General features: G+C 39.7%; 1 protein-coding gene across 3 annotated transcripts; it reads right to left on the bottom strand.

The window, feature by feature from the left end:
• Positions 1-313: 313 nt before the first annotated feature.
• Positions 314-14,803, bottom strand: lbr (lamin B receptor). Of its 3 annotated transcripts, none has more exons than XM_055044551.1 (14): positions 14,661-14,803; positions 9,398-9,572; positions 8,529-8,738; positions 8,254-8,340; positions 6,616-6,811; positions 6,342-6,535; positions 5,364-5,418; positions 4,434-4,628; positions 4,234-4,337; positions 3,208-3,333; positions 2,957-3,125; positions 2,397-2,477; positions 2,179-2,301; positions 314-1,968 (listed from the first exon to the last, which is right to left on the bottom strand). In XM_055044551.1, the coding sequence occupies exons 2-14, from the start codon at positions 9,560-9,562 to the stop codon at positions 1,808-1,810; spliced, it is 1,866 nt and encodes a 621-aa protein (XP_054900526.1). In that variant the 5' UTR covers positions 9,563-9,572; positions 14,661-14,803; the 3' UTR covers positions 314-1,807. The 3 variants fall into 3 exon arrangements, with proteins under 3 accessions (XP_054900526.1, XP_054900527.1, XP_054900528.1); XM_055044552.1 differs by having other exon boundaries at positions 8,254-8,337; XM_055044553.1 differs by lacking the exon at positions 14,661-14,803 and adding an exon at positions 13,492-13,676.
• Between the last annotated feature and the right edge of the window lie 1,686 nt (positions 14,804-16,489).

Raw genomic sequence — 16,489 nt, 5'->3', positions numbered from 1 at the left:
TCTCAAACATCTTTTATTGCAATCATTTCTGGGAAAATTTGTTATTGTAATAACCCTAAATCTTTAAAGGGGTATGAAAATGTTTTAGGTCCAACTATATTTTCTCAAAACTGCAGTCTACAGCTCCCCACCTTGGATAGTTCTTTCTTCCACTCACCTTTCCATTCTGTTTGAGTGGAACACTCTGAACAGCCACCTTCTGTAAAAATCATTGACTTGGAGTGTCTTCCCCATAATTATATCTGTCAGACCCACAACATAGCTTCATATTAACAAAACAAAAAATGTAAATAAATACAGCCACACACAGTGGGACAAGAAAATACTGAAAATCTTTATTTGATGCTGCAACATTTACACAGATAAGCTTCATCTAGCTGCTATTCTGGATTCCTAAGCCCCACTGGATCTGTGGATGTTCATCTGTACTGCTTCCCACTATAACATGATTCACCACAACTCAATATTGGAGCAAAACAGGGGTGAGGCAATTCCAAACTGAATGGAATCCTGAACCCTGGCAGGCCTGGGTGTAAACATAAATACAGTGGTCAAAATTTAAATTAAAAAACAAATTGCAAAAAAAAAAAAAAAGAAAATAAAGCAACATTAAATAGCTACTTGGAAACATTGCAATTATACTATTATCACTTCTATTCTTAAAAAATAAATCACATGATTAAAAATTATTTACAAGATATTCAGTCAGCACAGCATTTAAAAAAAAGCTAACTACTTAGTTTAGCTGATGTATTGCTACCTGTAAGATGATCTACAGCTGAACATGCATAAAAACACTTTGAGGTTTGGAGATGGACAGGCTTCAATGTTACCGGGCGAGGCAGGTTATCACAGTCAGTCATCACTGGCCTCTTGTTGAAATTAAAGCTTAAAATAAGTACAATCAGTGAGAGTAAGTGGCATCAAAGGGGAATTTATAACCAATTCAGTTCATAATAAATAGCACCATCCAGACTCCACGAGGTCATACAACACTGTTAAAATCGAACGAGTTTGCCTTGTGTCGCCCTCTCAACACAGCGCCACCTGGAGGGCCCAGAGAGGGGAGAACAGTGATTGAGTGAACCTGAGGTCGCGAAGCCAATAAAATACACTTTGGAACCTAGACAAAATCCGTTAGTGCATTTTTAAATAAAACCTCTAAAATCATCTGACGCGCTCGAGTTAAAACTAAATTTCTATAGATTGGAAACAAAACAAAGCTAAAAATTGTCCTAATTTACATTGGAGTCCTGAGTATTAACATGAGTCACAGTTCCACTGTGCAGATCATCACTGAGGGACACAGTCAGTCCTGTTCTTCACAATACACACAGGCTGATGACAGAAATGTCTACTTAGACATATTCAGAAAAGCCAAGCTGGAAATGGAGCAGTGTGAAAATGGCTGCTATGGGGAAATTCTTCAAAAAGAAACAAAACTGAAGGTTCTGCAGGTGGTATGTTACTCTGAAGTATAAAAAACAAATGTGTATGTACAAAAATATACAGTACAGCCTAATGAGATATTTCAACAAGAGGCGCTTACTTTTCATTTTCTCCTCTTTTGTAAACTTTTTAAAGTTTTCATGTTTTATATTTTCTATTAAAAAGGCAGTTCTTCAAAAAGTCCAAAATATAATTGTCCTTTTTTTCCTATTCATTATACATATATATATAAAAAAATCAAAGGTTCTTCAATTCAGATTTAGAAATGTTCTAAAGTCAGTGGGTCAGTCGGTCCGGGACGCTCAGAGGGCGTCCTGGTGGTCATGATGCTGGGAGGGGAAGACCTCAGATTGGATCCTCAGTAGAGGCCGGGGATGATCTGGTAGCGCACCGTTCGGCAGTACTCGTCCCACGCTAAGCCGTACTGCCGTCGGCACACATTCATGTCGCGGGAGGCTCTGTGCACCAGGAGGATGACGAAGTAGATGATGTAGAACCAGGGCAGCAGGTGGCTGAAGCCTGCAGACAGGAAGGGAAAAACATGATTCATCACCTGGAGTGGGCTCTCATTTGCCCACTGAGCTAGTTTGTCACCATTTGAATGTGACCAGCTCATTCACACACACACAAACGTCAGCAGTCTGTAGGCTAAACATTCCAAGGTTAGCCATGACATTTTGGGCCTTTGGAGCCTGAATGTTTGTGCTAAAAGAGGTGAGGTCCACTCACCACACGGTAGGGACCAGGCCAGAGCCATGATGAGGTCTCCCAGGTAGTTGGGATGGCGAACCACCCCCCACCAGCCAGACACCAGCAGGCTCTTCCCTGTAGCTGTGGGGATGGTTTTCAAATCTGGACACATCAGGAGAGAGGACACTGAAGTTTTCCTGTGACAGTCTGAGGAAGACGGCGTCCAAAGGACGTCCCAAAGCCTGGGCTGAACTTACGGGACAGCCTGGGGTTTGCCGGGTTCCTCCTGAAGGCGTTTTTCTCATTGTTTGATTTCCTGAATATGTAGAAGCCAACAACTGAAACACAGACACAGACTGCCATGACCACTTGATTCTGCTGGACAATGAATCATAACAGAAGTTAATGCAATAAATAAGAATGTTTCTGCTTTTACACAATATATTGATAACTGCATTATCAGGCTGATTTTCTTTAAATGGGACAGTGTGTATTTATAAATGTGTAATACTCTCATCAATATACTGAATTCAGCATATTGATGAATTGCAATTTCATAAATAAAAGTAAAATCAGTAAATAAATAAAAATTAGATGTGGTCAGAAAAAATATTTGAAGAGGCCTGTATCGAAGGGCTGGTGACATAAAATGTTTACAAAACTATATACAATCTAAAACAGGTATAGTTCAGGACCTATCTAAAACTATAATAATATGAAGTTAACAGATGTGGGCTATATAGTTTTATTACAATGTTTTGTGGTATTGTGGTAATAATAACTTAAATAGCTAGCTGGTTGCTATGACACTACTCACGTTTGAGTACAATGATGGCAGTGAGCTCCGGGAGGCTGAGGGGGTTGGGGTGGCTAACCAGGTAGTTAGCCTGCAGGGTGAAAGTGAAGGGAACCCACACCAGATCCCCGAAGGCCAGCATGTAGCCGAAGCCGTCATGCATCAGGTCCATGGTGGTCAAGATGGCCTCCTGGAAGAGAAACACTGGCTCAGTCACGTTTCAGCTGACAGAGGGAACATTTCTGGGAATGTGGGTAGTGAGCTGAGCGAACCTCGTTCCACAAGCCGTCCACCACGTAGATGAGCTGAAAGACGTTGACCAGGATCATGGAGGATGACGGAGCGTCCAGTTTCTGCTGTTTCATCTCAGCCAACGCCATAGCAAAGTTGATCAGACACTAAGCAGGAAGAGTCACATAAGTCAATGGAACTAACATCTAGAATCGCGATGACTGTTATTAACATGATGTCGCCACCAGTTGCTTTTAGTCTTAGCATTCTCTGTGAATATATAAGAATACAGGCTTTGATGTTTTTAACTGTTCCTTCATTCCAAGATCTTTAATGTGAAAGTCACAGACAGAGACAAACTGCCCAGTTTCCTCCTGATTTGAATACATTCAAATTCTGATATCTAGAGATACAAGTTGTGAAAACAGTCACAGTGTAGATGCTAAAGTAGCATCAGCCAACACTGTTTAAGACTCACAGGACAAACAACCATGGATACACACACACTCTTATGGCCAAGGAAAATTCAGAGAGCAATTAACTCAGTCATGTTTTGTTGTTGCCTGAGTCCAAGTGAAGCTTTTAAAAGTGGAACAAGAAAGGATGCAGGACCTGCTTCATAAATATGGTGTTAAATCTAATAATCACTACACTGCAACATCTGAGAAGAAGGACAACAAACAAATCGATGGCTTTAAATGAAAGCGATGATTTGTTAAATGTTAGTGTTACCACAGTTTAGTTAATATCACCGTCAGCCTTTCTATGAAAGTCACTTCACTAGAGTTGCTGTGATCATCTCACAGCCATAGATTGTTATGAAGTGTAAAATAAACCATATAAAAAGAGTAGATCTCGAAACCCAGCAGGGGGTGCTGTTTTCTAACAGTACTAAGGTGATGATTCAACAGTAAGTTAAGAAGAAAGGCAAAGAGAGAGAGAAGACATGCAGCCTCTGCATAGTGAACCTGCTCTGCTACTGAGCCATAAGGCGCCCCCCGGTGGTGATGTTTGGCCTTACTTGCCCACTTTGCATGATGGTCCTCAGACATGCCATCAGAACTCACCCAGCCAATGAGTCCAGGACGCATCTCACAGAAGAACTTCAGGTCAAACTCCTTGATGCGAGGATTCAGCTCACGGCCCTTAAAGAAGTCATAGATCACCTTTCCTGGAGGGTCAAAGCAGATAGCAGCAGGCTCTATTAAAATGAGGAGACGGCACAGCGCATGGAGGTGGAGCATGGCTGATTTGTGATGGGTCTCACCCGAGTTTCCTCCCAGAGCCCGCTCATCAGGGCCGGCGGAGCGGGAGCGTACATACAAGTAGACGCTGAGCAGCATGGACACCAGGAAGGAGGCGGAGGTCAGCTGCAGGAAGTGGCTGTGGATGTAGGTGAGGTCAGCTCCCTGGTACACTGCTGCTACCACCACTGCAGCACTGACCACACAGGCAAAGAAACCTGCACACAACAATAAATTGTCCCAGAAGTTATTGTGATAAATGATAACATTGTTTTGAGGCCATTTTCAAGTAACGTCATGCTGATGACAAAATAATACAAGAAAATAGTCTCACAGATCAATAAACTTTCAATTTTAGTGAACATTTAACACTGGAACTGGAAGACATTTTAAATATCCAAATTAAATAACAGATAATATAAATTATAAAGTTTCTGTCATCAAAATTGTCCTGCAAAGAAAGGGCTGATTGAGACCAAAGCACCAGACTGGAAACTTTTATCATCCAGTTTTTGGTAGAAAGAGAGAAACAGAAAAACTATTTATCGTGCAAATGGAAATTACTGAGCTCGTTTTAATGTATGATGTGACTTATTGAGAGACGCCGACACAGAAAACTGGCCAGGAGCTTCCATCACTCTGTGACCTTTGTAAACATCTGCAGCTGTGAGACTGACTGGCAAAACATTACATCAGCATAACAAATGCAAGTTTATAACACCTGGAATACATTGACCAACAATTATTGAAATGTAAACTCCTTTGATTAATTAATCTGATTTGGTTAATCTGAAACAATTAACCAGGTGACTGTTATTAAAACCTATGATGATGATGAACATCTGGGAACAAAGTTGCTACAGTTCAGTCAGAGGTCAAATTAAAAACATGAAATCCAGGTAAGGTGAGAACAGAACAGGCTCAGTGACAGAGTGTGATGAGCCAAGTCTTACCATTGGTTCTGTATGTGAGCCTTCTGCCAGTCCTCAGCACAATTCCTTCACTCAGCTACAGAAACACAGAGGAAAAGGATTGAAATAAGACAACAGAGAGAAGAATCATCAGACAGTAAAAATAGAAACTGGGAATCAATTATAAATGGGTAGTATTTATGTAGTTTACAGGCATAACTTGTCATTTTATAGCGCAATTAGGTAACCATGTCAACTTCAGTCATAAAAATGCTATATATATCAAATATAACTAAAGAAAAATTTGATTTGTAATGCAACGCCTTGAAATTGGGCCTCTGTCTCTTTAAAAACTCCTGCTCTTTCTGAAACTCTGCCTTCAGGAAATCAACACAACTCTATTAACCCTTTAGTGTTTTATCAGCGTTGCAATGAGAATTAGCTCCAATAATGAGCTCAGCATTTCCATCAGGTGTTTGCTAATTGCTGCTGCTAGTCTGAAGGAGGTGAGTGGGAGAGGGCTTCTCCCCACTCTCTGAGGAGAAGTCTCTCCTCAAAGGCAGGTGTAGAGCCAACCAGGCCTTTTGCAGAGCCGAATGGGAGCCATGGATTTTAAAGAATTTCTCAAACATGCATAAAAAATTAAAGCAACATTCCAGGTATGTTTTTGATGAGGAAATACCATTATAACATGACAAATTGTGAAGAGAGAGAGAGAAAAAAAAGGGGGAGTCATAGAACACTGCCCCTTTAAATGCGACATGATCAGTAGTGGATTATCATCTAAAATTTGATTTAGCAAGATTGTGTTTACAGGATGGGAGCAGGACAGAGTCTTCTGAGATCTAACATGTCAGCATGAGAGCTTCCATTCCTCCAGAGGAGCCTCTCATCAAGCCTTCCTCCTGACCACTAATCCAATATCTGCCTTCCTCCAAGTCATGTGCCGGTTCACGTGGACGCTGGACTACATCCAGCAGTGGTGTTCTCACATCATTAAACCTCCTGATCCTCACTCACCTTCCCAACAGGCAACATGTAGAGCAGAGCCTGGAAGAAAGTCCAGATGATGACAAAGCCAAGAGCTTGAGGATCCCAGAAAGTTTCGAGTGGAGGCAGAGCAGGGAGGTTTGTCAGACTGGGATCCTTCTGGTTCACCTGGAGGACCAGAAACAGAACGCAGGCAGGCAGGAAGAGCATCAGGAAGAGGGCTCCTGGGGACAGACACATAGTTTGAGTGAGGTTCCCTCTGCTTGGAGACATGCACTTATTTTCTGCTTCTCTCGTGACTCACCTATGTTCCCTCCAAAGTCCAGTGGAGTGGAGGAGGTGGTGGCGGCAGGAGCAGCAACAGGAGGGGCAGCAGACGCTCTCTCCTCCCTGTCCTCATGCGTGGCTTCAGCTGCTTTGGAGTCTCCATCTTCCTTCCTGCGGCGCAGGTTGTAGCGGCCCAGGTTCTTCTCAGAATCCACCTCTACCTTGGCATCAGGCTGAGGGAAACCAGGAAGGATCACTGTGAGCTTTGCATGCTTAGACAACTCCTAACAAGGAATGTCACAATAATCAATAAATCGCATGATAAATTTAAACAAACTCATAACTTTCTTTAGCATAATTTATTGTTTTTCTCTTTCAATTAAAATCTGGATTATAAAGGTCAGTCTGGTCATTTGGTCTCAACTAGCACTTATTTTGAAGGGCAGTTTTGTTTACAGAGACTTCATTATTTATTTTATTTGTTGTTTCTGTTTATTTATTTTTGAATATTTAAAATGTCTTCCAGGTGTTAAATGTTCATCAGAATTTAAAGATTATTGATCTTTAAGAATGTGTTCTGGCATTATTATTAATTGAAAATGGTCTCAAAACAAAAATATTATTGTTTATTGTTATAACTTCTGGGACAATTTATTATCCAGTAAAATTTGCTACTATGCTGAAATCTGCTATACAAATACAATTTGATTCATATAAATAGAAACTGAACGGAATTCATGTTTCTACTCAGCAAGATACTGCAGACAGTATGTACATAAAAATGTACACATAACTTTAGACATTAATAACTTTATGGGGTAAAAAGGCCTTTGGGAGGGACAACCTGCTGCTGTTACAGTAACAACAGAGTTACTGAACTTGTGAGCTGCGAATGGATAGTTGTGGGGTTTTTTTTCAAAGCAGAGAAATGAAAGGCACATGCTGCTCCACCATGTGATGGAGCAACCGAAGCCTTCATAAGGCCCCATCAACCTGCACACATCATGACATTCCAGCAGCTCACACTCATCTCAAACCACAGCCAGCATTAACACAAGTTAGGTACTTAGATTCTTTTACAAAGAATCTGCCTTAGATTCTTTTACACCACAAAACGTGGCAAAGCACGTTTTGTCCTGCATATTTAGTTGTGAATATGCAGACATTCATGACTAAAATGACACTAAACTGCTATGAACAAATAGAAAAGATGCTAAATACAAAAGCATCAAAAACATGAGAAATGAGCCCATGTTTTTCCTGCTAGTTGTTTCAATCAACTAAAAGTCAAAATAACTGATAACAATTGACTGTGCTACTATTTAGAACTTGCATTAACTCGGTTCATTTTTATAATGATTTAGTAATTGATTAATTGTGATTAATGCACAGGATTAATCAATTGATCAGCTGTTTTACGACCCAGTCTTTAGATAGACTGATCTCTTTCTGTTTCTATGTGGCAGTTTAGACATGCTCTGGCAGCTCAGCTGTCAGTTATTTGATAGAACTTAGTTTGATAAAAACTAAGGAAAATGAAAAGTTCCAGTTTGCCTTTTGTCCATTGACCAATGGAGAAACAGACCAGCAGCTTTTGTGACCCCATTAGGGATAAGCGTGTTGAGTGATGGATGAATGTTCCAGGTATTTTGCTACATAATAATTCAGAACTCACCTCATTGACTTTGCTAGCCGTGTTATTCTCCTCTTTCTTTTCATGTTTATTGTTGCTATTGTTCTCGGCTGGCTTTTTCTCCTGCTGCTGCCCGTCAGAAAACAGAGGGAAATCGATGGAGATGAGAGGAACAAAAGAAAACGGGAGGAAAAAAGATAAGGTGAGGAACAAACGAAGGAAACTTTGGTCAAAATCCAAGAGACACATGGACATTTCCAGAGATGAAGAAAAGGTCCTAATGACTTTTGACAGCAAGTCTTTCTGAAAAGCCTTACTACGGGGTTGATCTTGATTTCAGCTGTTTGCTTGAGCTTTTTGTCTCCGCGTGAAGACGGTGTGCTTTCTGCGGCGGCTGCGGCGACGGTACGGGATGACGAGCGGCGTGTGGTTCTAGCGGGGGAGCGTGAGCGGCTGCGGCGCCGCCCGGGGGAACGGGAGTTGGAACGGGAACGTGAGCGAGTGCGCTGCTGAAAGCTGGTGACACTCTGTTGGGGAAAAAAAAAAAACGATTAATTTTTTGTATTGATACATAGAAAGCTGTAATATCAAAATCAGGAGGCGGTGTGAAGGACAAAATTTGTTAAAACTTCAGATTCACTGAACCGATAGATATTGGAAAAAAATTCTAGAATGAGTATACGTAATGTGTCCTATATATAAGTATGGATCTAGTCAGTCCAATTCTATACTTTGTCCTATGAGTGCTTTATTATTTTACATTCTATTTAGAATTCCTAATTGCGCTTACAGAACCATTTGAAAAGTTTGTTGCAATTTATTTGTAGATGTTTGACCAAAGGTAGTCAACATGTTCTCATCAGTTTCAGTTTCTTTATTATTTACTTTCCATTGGCTGTTATTCCTTTTCTAGCACTGACTGAACAAATTAAAGTTGTTGTTACATGTTTGACCAAACTAGTGAAGCTGTTGGTGTATGCAAGTGTGTTGTGCTGGTGCAGAGTTATCAAATAATCTGTAATTTACTACATTTATGTCTCTGTTTAAAAAACAACAAAAAAAACATTTTAAATCCATTCTGCAGTGTTTTTCTGTATCAGCCGATAATAAATCTCAGATATTGTATCGGTAGTGAAAAACTTGGATCCCCAAACATCATGGAGTTGAGTCGGTACAGTGGCCGTACCATGATGTCCTGCTCCCTGAGCTCCAGCTCTGTGCCGTCCTTGTAGATGACTGTGTAGAGGCGGCTCTTAGCATCGTAGCCCAGCACTTTGACCTCGTAGTACAGGCTGCTGCCCGGCCAGCGGCCCATTACCTTGTCCCCTGCTTGGTACTTCAGAGAAGGCATGGTCAACCACCTGAGGAGGAGTGACACACAATAATGGACCACTGGAGATGAGCAGGACACAAGGGGAAGTGAGTATGAAAGAGGTACAGAAGGACAACTGGACAGATATGCAGCGTCCCAATCACTCTGGGCTAAATGTTTTCTTTGTTGCATCATAGTGGTTTCAAAATCAGAAAGCATTTTCTTTCCTTAAGTTTCAGTTCCTTTTAAAGAGAGCCTAGGAATATCCAGAGAAATACTTGTGGTACAAATGAGTACATCTAGAGTATGTGGAAGTTTAAGAAGCATCACCACTGCTCTTAATATAGCAGTGATGTTTTGAAACCACAGTGGGCAAACTACAAGTGGCACATTTGTTCATCAAAATAACTCGGGTGATCTGATAAATTCGCTTCCATTTCTGTCATGTTGGGAGATCAGCAGTCGGTCGATCCTCTCATGACAAACTGATCTTATCCAGCGATCTGATCTGAGAATCAGTTTCCAAGAGACAGAGACAGAGGACTGACAGGTCTGCATGTGTTTGATTAACTATAGTTAACTTGCTATTGCCAACTTAGCCAGGTTTTCCGACAAGTGAAAAAAAAAAAGTGAATCTGCACTGGCCAAATTTGGAATTGGTATGTCAGGCTTCAAAAAACAGAAAAAAAAAAAATGGTCGTCAGCCAAAAATCTGCAATTGGTGCACCTCTACAAATGAATAAATAGTAAAGAAACAGAAGAACAAATGTTGCTTTTCTGTTGGAGATGTCACTTATAAAATATAAATACATACATTTATAATGTCAGTTTCAAGACCACAAAATTCAATGAGATATTCTAACATTAAATTCTAATTTACTGAGCAACAGCAAAAGATAATTTATTTCAGTTATTTAACTCATTTAGTAAAACAGTAATTGCACTAATATTTATCATAAATATAATACCTTTATAATAACAATAATTTCTTGCTCACTGCTAATGGAAATACAGACCAAGATGAAAATATTACACCAGAGAAATAAAATAAACAATTGTAGTACCTTCATTTTGGCCTAATTACTATATTTCACATCTCCTTAAGGTTTGTGTGTTTTTTTCCCTAAAAGGTACATTTGGGTGTGGCAGTGTGTCACATCTCCCACTTTCTTGTAAATTCTCTATCAAGTAAAGGTCAACAGAGCCAAAAAATATCCTTAAAATAAAGGTTCATTTAATCTGACGAACAAGCTCAATCACAATGCAGCTCTTATTTATGGAGTTATCCCTGGATTCCTACTGCGGCTTTACTTAGACCAGCCAGGTCTTAGAACATTTCTAGGGATGATATAGAAAGTCATCTAGTTATCTGTATCAATACAAAAATAAATTATATGGACAACATAAATATAACTCCAATAATCCCTGTATTAAAATGGTTGTTAGGAATGGGTGTTATGGTCTTGAAATGTCTCATTTTATGTTGATAATAATGATGAGAAGCATTAAAAATATCTAAAAATAAAACTTAACCATAATCATAGTGCCTATTTCTGTCTCTGGGTTACATTATGTACTGCAATTTTACCACAATAAGTACATACTCAGTATGGACATAAATAAATCACTTCTTTTCTGTATTGGAAAATGTTGATAATTATCACAGTTTCAATAAGACTCCAGTTCTAAGATACATTTTCCAATACAAAAAAGGAAAAAAAAAATAATAATAATCAATGAAATTTCATTTTTAAAACTGCCATAAAATAAACACACAATGGCCTCAAGCTTTGTATGAGGAGGACATCTGCAATGATACAGGATTGAATTTGTTTTATTATTGATATTGAATGTTGTCCTTTCCCCCCTCTGTGACCAACAGATGAGAAAACAGTTCAATCGCCATAAGCAACAATGACAAGAGGTAGTTTGGAAATTTGCAACAAAAATCTGGTTTATAATTCTCACAACCACAATAATTATATTTTGATATATTGCTTGACGTTTGCCAGTCCCTAAAAGTAGCATTAGGAGTAATTATTGTGTTTCTGAAATTCTTTAATGCAGCAGTAAGTAGGAATGATGAGTGACAAAGTGTTGAGGCTGTCACTTTCACCAGGACTCAACAGCTACTTCATTTTAATTAATACATTGACATTAACATCAACTTAACCCAAATACCTTCTATTTAAAGGACAGCAATGACTCGGATCATCATGTGACTATTTCAGTAAGTGCAGAAACACATAAGGCCACGGATTATAGTGATGTATCAGAGAAACCCGTTCTTCTGGATGGGAGCTGAACCCATCACAAAGCTACTAAAACACAGACGGAAATGGTGCCGTCTACTCATCAAGTATTTCAAACTAAAAACATTGACGCACACCGTCTGCTACACTGAAACCCATTGAGGAAATCCTTCTACACCCATCAGATGTGGTGGAACAAGCTAAAGTCCTTTACACCCCAAACAGACTACAGAGCCTCAATTTTAACTTTACTTTAAAACTCTACTGCTGTTGGGTTGGAGCCCATTGTGGTCGTCTGAAACCACAACACTGTTAACAAATCTGAACTACACTACACACACAAAGTGTTTCAAGTGGACAAACCTTCATTAGAACACAATTGGAACAACAGAATAATACAGTAGAGCAAACCACTGTACAAAGGGATAGGCCAGGCAACGTCAGCATAATGACATTACAGAGCAGAGGGACACGGTGAGTGGGAACACCAGCACAGTACAGTAGAACTGCTGACAGGCATGTCCCCGGTAGGTTTACCCAGAAGCTCTCCATTCAAGTCAGGCCACGAGGAAAAGACACAGAGAAGGCAGGAATGAAAAGAAACTTAGCGATGCTCAGAGATAGCAGGTCTGTGATCTCTGGTACTGAGTTTAACAACAATCACAAGCAGAACATTTTTGCCAATATAACAGACATAAAATGTGATTTTTCTATGAAAATAGAAATAGTTGTATTTTGCAAAAATGAAACAGAACCCCCAGCCCCCATTATGTGATCATCCACCGGATGTTACTACTGGCAAAAACTACAATATGAAAGACGCCATAATGTAGGAGGAAGATGGTTTCTTCTGGGTTTTTTCAAACAATGTGCAGCCTGCTTCACCAGAGCTCTCACAGCATTGCATAAAAAGTTGAGTCATTTGAACGTACTGAATCAATCGCTCTTCTGTAAAATCTTTGACTATAACTTCCTAAAAAAAAAAAAAAAAAAAAAAAAAGGCAGATGAGCACTAGTGATGTGGCTGAATTATGAACAGATCTTGCAACTATTTACATCAGTTGCTGCCATGCTTTTTAATGACTTATCGGGTGAACAAGTTGATTCAAGTGATTTTAATTCATTTATGTAATAGAAACACTGACATTACAAAATTTGATTTTTTTTTAACATTAGCAGAATAGACAAACATTTGCGCACATATGCACTGAAAACGCAGTTATTGCTCCTCGAAGCTATACACTGCAAAAGACGTAAAAAAAAAAAAATAAATAAAAAAAAAAAAAAATATATATATATATATATATATATTAGTGAGCAACATTCAGCTGCAGTTGCAACTAATATCTGGGATCAACAAGCCTGAACTTTTAAGTTCAATTATAGTTTTTGGGGTTTTTTAAACTTGGAGGCTCAGCCTGCTGTCAGCAGTCAGGCTCCTGGACATTCCAGCGGTTCACACAATGTCTGCTACAAGACAAGACCCTCAAGAAGCTGCTTTAAAATAACCCAGATTGCAGCTCTTTGACTACAACTGTTTCTCCTACCTAATCTACAATCAAAGGGCAATTGAAAAGCCTCAAAACTCCTGAAACAAACACATAATACGATATGTTTAAGTCACATGTTCCCAATAAGCCCCAGATTCACTGGTTACTTTGGCCTCAATAATCGCATCTCGGAAAAACACGAAAGCTCGTCTGAAAAGCGACACACCCAAAGCCGGCCTGCGCTCCGGTCCTCAGGTCTGCTGGCTCAGGTCCATGTCGAGCGTGGAAGTCCAGATCCTGCCGATGACGGACTGCCAACCAATTTATGAGAAGAGACACGGCTCTGACCGGAGGGTGGAGTTTCAAATAATAATAAAAAAAGTTAGACGATGGAGACCTCCACCCACATCTGGAACATGGACTGAACGTTCGCCCTGCAATGTTTTCTCCAACTCAGAGAGGAAACCCGGTTCACACTTTCGCTTTGAGGCCAGAACACAAATACAAAACTACGTCTTTAGTGCGCTTTCCTTGAAAAAAAGGATTTATTTATTAATATATAATCACTTTCGAAACTATTAAACGTCAAAGGCAAACACCCAAGTGTATGGGCTAAAACATTCTTTTTTTTTTTCCTGAGGGAAATCTAATTTGATAGTTTTGTCCTTCATTCCAGCGATGCCTTAATAAGCCACTAATGCAACAACCTGGTTAAGAAAAATGTAAAAATAAAATCATGAACTGTTGCTTTAACAATTTCCGCCGTGCGTTGGCTTTGCTTTCAGAGAATCCTGCTGCAGCAACAAGCAACACTACGGAAAGGAGGGAAAACGTCATGCATTCAAATAGTGCTGCTGAAGAAACCCCGACGCATCCGCCAAACAGACAAAGCCTGCGCGCCTAACAATTTACACTGAATACAGACTAATTAACAAAAAGGAAGGGAATTATAGAATGCCTGACACCCTTGTAACATAAAAGCCAATAGAGCGGGTGCTATTTCTTCCAGTCTGTTAAAGTTGCCGTTTGACAAGTAGGGCGCAATCTACTTCCTGCGCGCTGCATGATTGCGTATATTAATCTCAATGTTTGCAAAATTACGTTTACTAGTGTAGCTAAATGACAACTACGCCCATCCGAAACTGACCGAAATTACTGCACTGTAAAATGTACTGTATTTAAGTAACAAGCATACAGACAGGCTTCGAATTCAATGTGTTTATAATGCTTTTGGTAAAAATAGGATGTGATTCCAGAAATTAGTCTGAGCCCATTTCACCGTTAGCAGCAGCTTGGGGATAGCATCGGCTAAGCCCCCGTTAGCCAACAAAGAGAGGCGTAAAGCGGCTAGAAATTCTCTTAACACAAGTAAACGCATCATGTAGGAGCACTTACCTTATACTGCACAAATAATTCCACTGAGCAAACGTGAGAGATAATCCACCCAACGACGCTGAATTAATAAATTAAGCTTAATATTTTAAAAAACGAACTTTGCTAACGTTTGACGTAGAGCTCGTTCTCCCTCCCTCACCGGGCAAAACCCACCAGTGACCAGGAAGGCGCGAAGCTTTACGATTGGGTGGCTCAACCTTCATTTCAAACGGCTCTGCGCTCTGATTGGTTACTGGTGGATTTTAAATGAGTTGGGATTGGTTTGGGACAGTCACGACTATTTTGTTTACTGGTGTCATATTACAGCGGATCAAAATGGCAGATTTTGTCAGAAACATACAAAATATGACATTCTTTTTAGGGGAAATACTACGTATAAAAAATTACTTTAAATTATTCAGTTAATTGAGATAGGATTTAGGATAAACCATAAAAGTGATTGAGCTGAATTTCGTCTCCAACTTTTCTAACGTAAACCCAACTGTTGCTCGTCTATGCACATCTATTCACTCACTGCTCAAAGCAATGATCCTGTTCATCTGTGTTATGACTGGTTTTGCACCTGTTGTTAGCGCATGAAAAACTAACAATAAGAGGAAGAAATGCGGTTTTGAAAATTCAAACTCCCCAATCAAACTGAAGCTGAGCATTTTTTTTGCCAACTTCCTCATCTTTCTCGCTGCAGCTCAGTGTTTTCCTGTCAGTGCAGCTCTGACCCCAGTCTCTCTGTGGCAGTAAATCAAACTAAAACCTCAAATGAACTGCAGATGCACTGCAGAGTTCCACCCAGAGGAAATATTGCCATGTGAGGAGGTGAACGTTTAAGAATAAAAAAAGGAGGAAAGCTTCATTAGAACATGAAAAGTTGATTTGCTTTTAAGAACGTTTTCAACAACCGGATACAGGAACACCTTTATGAGAGTAAGCTTAAGTTAAATATTGTTCAAAGCTTTGGTGAACTACATTAACTTTTTATATTTATAATCCTCTTTTACTAGTATGCATTTCAAATATTCAACTGGATTTATCTTTAAAAATAGTTATTCTTTTTCCTAAAAGGCTTTCTCTGTAAGTTAGGCAAATGCAAAGCAGCTCAATGTTTCAGGGCTCAACGTGACCTCTCACCAAGCAGCATTATGAACTTAGTTCATAATGACAGTCCAGGTGCTAAGGACTCAAATGAGGCATCCGCAACAGCGCCCCATTTTGAATCAGTCGGCCCTCCTCTTCCTGTTCTTGGCTGAGCAGTGAAAGGCAGTCAGATGCGTTATGGCTGATATGGGGTAGTGAGACGGCGTCTGAGACGCAGCGATAGAGGTGGGAAGAAAAACTCACAGGATAAATAACGACGGGAGTGATCTAGCTCCCGTTGTTCGGAAAAGAACAACTAGTCGGCAGACTACAGCACTTAAAGTCAATACGAGTTTGATGGAAAGTAAAAATCTATTTTATGTTCAACCAAAAACTAAACATAAAATCACCACCTTGGGGTGGATTACAGTAAGAAGATATTGTGCCATTTACAACATGGTGAAGGCTACAGATCAGTATCAAACCCCCACAGACTGCCAGGCTGTGGGGATTATTGACACCGATCACCAAGGACTCACCTTGGAGGAAAAATGTTTTGTCTTTTATTAAATTTACTATCCAAAGCTTTCCCCTGGAGAAAAAAGTATCCATTTTTCATTCTCACCCAAATTAACAAACCATTCTTTTATCTTTTATTGCAACTTTTATTTCATTTGCTCAAACAAAACAGCATGTTAGCAAGTAAGAAAAGACTGATTAACACGAGTAACAGTATGGTACAATGCAGATGAGAAAAG

Source organism: Poeciliopsis prolifica, unplaced genomic scaffold, assembly GCF_027474105.1.
Source record: "Poeciliopsis prolifica strain line A6 unplaced genomic scaffold, Auburn_PproV2 SCAFFOLD020, whole genome shotgun sequence".
NCBI lineage: Eukaryota > Metazoa > Chordata > Actinopteri > Cyprinodontiformes > Poeciliidae > Poeciliopsis > Poeciliopsis prolifica.
Note: the sequence above shows the minus strand (reverse complement) of the source record. Positions and strands in the feature narration are given on the sequence as shown.

Coding starts and splice junctions, on each gene's coding strand:
- lbr (XM_055044551.1), bottom strand. CDS start 9,562: ATGCCTTCTCTGAAGTACCAAGCAGGGGACAAGGTAATGGGCCGCTGG. Junction 4,629..5,363: donor GCTCACATACAGAACCAATG/GTAAGACTTGGC, acceptor TGTTGTGTGCAG/GTTTCTTTGCCTGTGTGGTC. Junction 3,126..3,207: donor TGGACGGCTTGTGGAACGAG/GTTCGCTCAGCT, acceptor TTTCTCTTCCAG/GAGGCCATCTTGACCACCAT.